The sequence below is a fragment of the Amphimedon queenslandica genome, unplaced genomic scaffold (assembly GCF_000090795.2).
Source record: "Amphimedon queenslandica unplaced genomic scaffold, v1.1 AMPQUscaffold_13356, whole genome shotgun sequence".
NCBI classification, from domain to species: Eukaryota; Metazoa; Porifera; class Demospongiae; order Haplosclerida; family Niphatidae; genus Amphimedon; species Amphimedon queenslandica.
The window spans coordinates 190,026-194,124 of record NW_003546408.1 but is presented as its reverse complement, the minus strand read 5'-3'; the positions used below and the strand labels follow the sequence as shown (position 1 = coordinate 194,124).

At 37.5% G+C, this 4,099-nt stretch overlaps 1 protein-coding gene and 1 long non-coding RNA gene across 2 annotated transcripts; one reads left to right on the top strand and one right to left on the bottom strand.

The window, feature by feature from the left end:
• The first annotated feature begins 171 nt into the window (after window positions 1-171).
• LOC109582779 (uncharacterized) lies at window positions 172-661 on the top strand. Its single transcript, XR_002185219.1, has 2 exons — window positions 172-328; window positions 514-661. It is a non-coding gene; the product is annotated as an uncharacterized LOC109582779 (long non-coding RNA).
• A 2,090-nt stretch (window positions 662-2,751) lies between these two features.
• LOC109582778 (transcriptional adapter 2-alpha-like) lies at window positions 2,752-4,093 on the bottom strand. Its single transcript, XM_019997703.1, has 5 exons — window positions 4,058-4,093; window positions 3,906-3,997; window positions 3,834-3,859; window positions 3,590-3,728; window positions 2,752-2,955 (listed from the first exon to the last, which is right to left on the bottom strand). The coding sequence occupies exons 2-5, from the start codon at window positions 3,942-3,944 to the stop codon at window positions 2,767-2,769; spliced, it is 393 nt and encodes a 130-aa protein (XP_019853262.1). The 5' UTR covers window positions 3,945-3,997; window positions 4,058-4,093; the 3' UTR covers window positions 2,752-2,766.
• Window positions 4,094-4,099: the final 6 nt, after the last annotated feature.

Here is a 4,099-nt window from a genome sequence, read left to right as displayed (position 1 = left end):
TGAGTGTAACATGTACACACTTACAGAGTATAAGCTAGTTGCATATGGTTTCTATTTACGCATAAATAAAAGTCCCTTTATTTCCTACATGTATGTACATGTTCATTAAATCGCTGGACCAGTGTTATCACTCAACACCAATTGCTATTATGATAAAGATTTTCCTTTTTCTAGATCTACAAGTCTACAGCAGACGTTAGCTCAGGACAGTTATTGTATAATAAATATTCAACTGTTACTGATGATCATTTGATGTTAAGAGATATTGTAATGGCTAGGAAGATGCCTAGAAGGTTATTTGTACAGCCACACACTTCAATTGATACTGGTAAGCAGGGAATGGGTGGATGAGGGATGTCCTCAGTCTTACCTTGTAAAATAAGGTCTGTCATTAATTAACCTGCCTGACCAATGGGTTGGTTTATTTGCATAGGGCATGCCATGAATACTGTCCTTGCACAATTCTCTTCTGCCAATCTGCTTCACTGATTTCTATAACATTTCTTTCATTAGATGGTTCTGTTGTTCTTAATGAGTTTGATAGTTCATTTGAAGGAATCATTTCCTCATTTCTAGCAAGATATCCTAACTATGATACTGAACTGGAGTCTCTTTGGAGAAACGATCAACATTATTGGAAACAAAAATAGACACAATACATTGTACATTTGATACAAAAATTAAAGAACTTGTATGTGCATGTATTTGATTCATTGAGAGTTTGTTGTCACATTGTTTGTTGCATGACATTTCAGTGTTATAAATTTTAAAGATGTAGTGAAGTAATGTGAGAGTTTGCCTTTCCAGTGATCAATCGGTTAGACAACACAGTTTTTGCGTATTTTGCTGTGCTGAGATGTAACCTAAATGAAATAGACTACCATAAAACAAAATTTGTGCTGTTTTTTTCTTCCCAGCTCATTCACTCTATTCTTGCTAGCCAGACCATTCCCCAGCCTACAGTAGGCTGGGGGATGGTCTCAATTAGTCTGGGCCCCAGCCCCTTCGCTTTGAGGGGCCCAGACTAGGTCTCAATAGCTATAGTGAGACTATGGCATTCTCTGAACTGAAGTACATTATCGTGTGACAATAGAGGATATGCGTGCTAAGTATATTCATTGCAAAATAAAGCATACCGTAATAACTTTCAAGAAAAAAAATTAGTTCGTTGGACGTCAACTTTCCATTGGCAGCAATGGAGAAATGATAGAAAAAGGCTTGGTACCAGGAAACCGCTCTGTATTTCTTGATAGCAATCTTTCAGGTGACTACTAGAGCCCATTAGATCCTCGGGATGCTTTCTAAGCTTCCGAAAAAGGCCTCAAGAACGTAGCAAGGCAAGAAAATATGTTTTCCCCCATTGAACTCTTAATAAACTTGACGTCCAACATGGCGACCAATTTACTGTGTGGGTTGGATATACGGTACTAAAAAGCTATGAATATACTTAGCACGCTTATCTCTATTATTTACTTTGCACTAACCATTTCACATTTTCTATAACAGTAGCTGGTCTCTTGCTCAGATGGCACTAAGAACTGACAGTGAGCATCTGGTGGCGGGTCCCTCATGTACCAGAGAATATCACCAGCAACAATAACAGCGGGTGAGGTTGCTGCTCCTCTAGCACTCTCCTGCACTGGAGCTCGAGGAGGAGCTGCCACTTGCTCGACTAAAGCTCTTACTCTTCCCAGGAATATTACAAGCAACCGTAAAAATATCATTTTTATTTTCAAAATAGATAGGCCACCACTGATGCAAAATATCATTTCAACCACCTGATGCTTTTTATACCAAGTCACACGAGACTACCAAGTCACACCCTCCCAGTAATATGCAAACGGAAGTTGTGAGCCATGGAGATTCCGCCCACGTTATGTGACTGTAGCTGTACATATATGCAGTCTACACGAGGCGCTACACTTCTCTGAACACCGGAAGTGTAGGAAATCATATGGTTTCCCTCATGCTGTAATGGATACTCATACTATTTTACTTATTTCTCTTACATAGATACTTAAACAGTGCTGTAACTAGCACCATTAAGAGAGGAGAAGTTGCTTGTTATAAAGAAACAAGTTTGGTTTTCATGTGCGAAATTTAAGCAAAGATATGCCACCGTGAAAATTACTTGTTTAATAAGAATTGTTTGACTTTGATTTTTGTGCAAATCATTCACAGACTACCAGGAACCTCTAAAGTCTTTCCATAGATTTAGGAAGGTGTAGTCTACATGTCCTGCTAGTTTCAATCTTAATGGAGCAGATATAGCTGTAAAAAAAAGTGCTGTAAACTTAGTGTAATAACTATGTCTCATCCAAATCCAAGCAACAGCAAAATCAATAATCAGTATATCACAAAAAGTAATAATCATCGACTAACACATGTGGTTCTCCCTCTAAAATTAGTTACTCTCTCACAGTTATATATAGTAACACAAGTGTACACCCACACTCATTACATCACCCCCCCTCATCACAAAAAAAGAAAAAAAACCATAACAATAAAATCAGTGTAGTATGAGCCAGTCCGGTGGGCGATGGGCACGACGGGGATAACGAGCAGGGAGAGATGGAGGAGGGGCATGGGGTGGAGCCTGATTGTTGGGAACCGGAGGGTCCTCATCCTCAACAAGCACAGACCTCAGCCCTGCAGGTAGCTACAGTTACAGGTACACGCCACTGCGCCCAGCTGAGAAACCACCTTACAAATTTGGATAGTAAATCCAAACTACATTGCAAATTCATTCAATGATAAATACATGCATTAATGTTGTTGTACAAGTTTTTTAGACACAAGATGATTATATATCTTTCTAGTTTTATTTACATCAATACGACACAACTTCCTAGCATCCATCAGACGTAGCTTCCCTCCACATTTCCTACTCTCAGCAATCATTACTCCTTTACAGTGTAAATATACATCAGGTAATATACGATGGACTGAACATATCTGTATAAAAATAAAAAGGTAACAGGAATCAGTGCATGTTTCAAAAGAAATTCAAACAAGATGCATTGTATGTGTCCACTGGAAGCTGGTGTCACTACATTACTCTAATCAGTATGGTGACTGGCAATATGAAATTCCTATTTCCTAATGATTTGTTTAAAAGCTTACATAAATTCTCAATTAAGTGGAGTCAGTAACAATCAGTAACATGTTAGTAATATTGTAATGAAGACTGAGTTCAGTGAGTTGATACCAAAAAATCATTTAACAAGAGAAGAGAGTGAGAGAGATACCGTAGGGCGTCTTTTTTTCGAGGGCTATAAATTTCGTGGATTTTTATTTTGCGGATTTAATTTTCGCGAATTTATACCGTCTGCCATCTTGTACCATATTAATTTGATTTTCGTGAAAGTAATTTTCGCGAATCTTTAAAAAATCACGAAATCCGCAAAACTTATAGCCCTCGAAAAAAAGGCACCCTACGGTATACACAAACAGAAAGAGAATCACCACATGTACATTACAATTATACAACAATGTTTATATAATAACAACGGCCACTATGACATTATTCTTCATTACAATAATAACATTTGAGACTGACTGAGGACATCATACTAGTATGAATCCTTACTTGTTTCTCTTCATGATCCAGTTGCTCCACACCGGGTGAGTATGTAATGTTTAATGGAGTTAATGAGTATTTTGTTTTACCAGTACTACACATTGCTTGTTGTCCTTGTAGTTCAGTATTAGTACATGATATAGTAGCACTGCGGAGGAGAAATGTTAAAGACAAAGACAACACATATAATGCCCAATGCCCATCATGTTTGTTTATGTAGGTTAATTGATTCAATTTATAATGTAACACTCACTTCTGCTGTTCTGTTAAAGCAATTGACTAAATTTTGATGAAGTTATATTGCCACCATGCAGTCCAGGCTTACCTTGTTATTCTTTGTTATTAAATCAAGTGATGCCTTCATTCTTTCTCTTGTTTTCTCTCTCTTTTCTCTTAACCTTTCATACAGTTCACCACCTGTGACCAGTATAATAACAAGATAAACTGGTTTTGTTCTTTTTAAACAGATTTCCTTACCAGCTAGTGTTTTGATACCAAGGTAACGATAAGTTTGAAGAA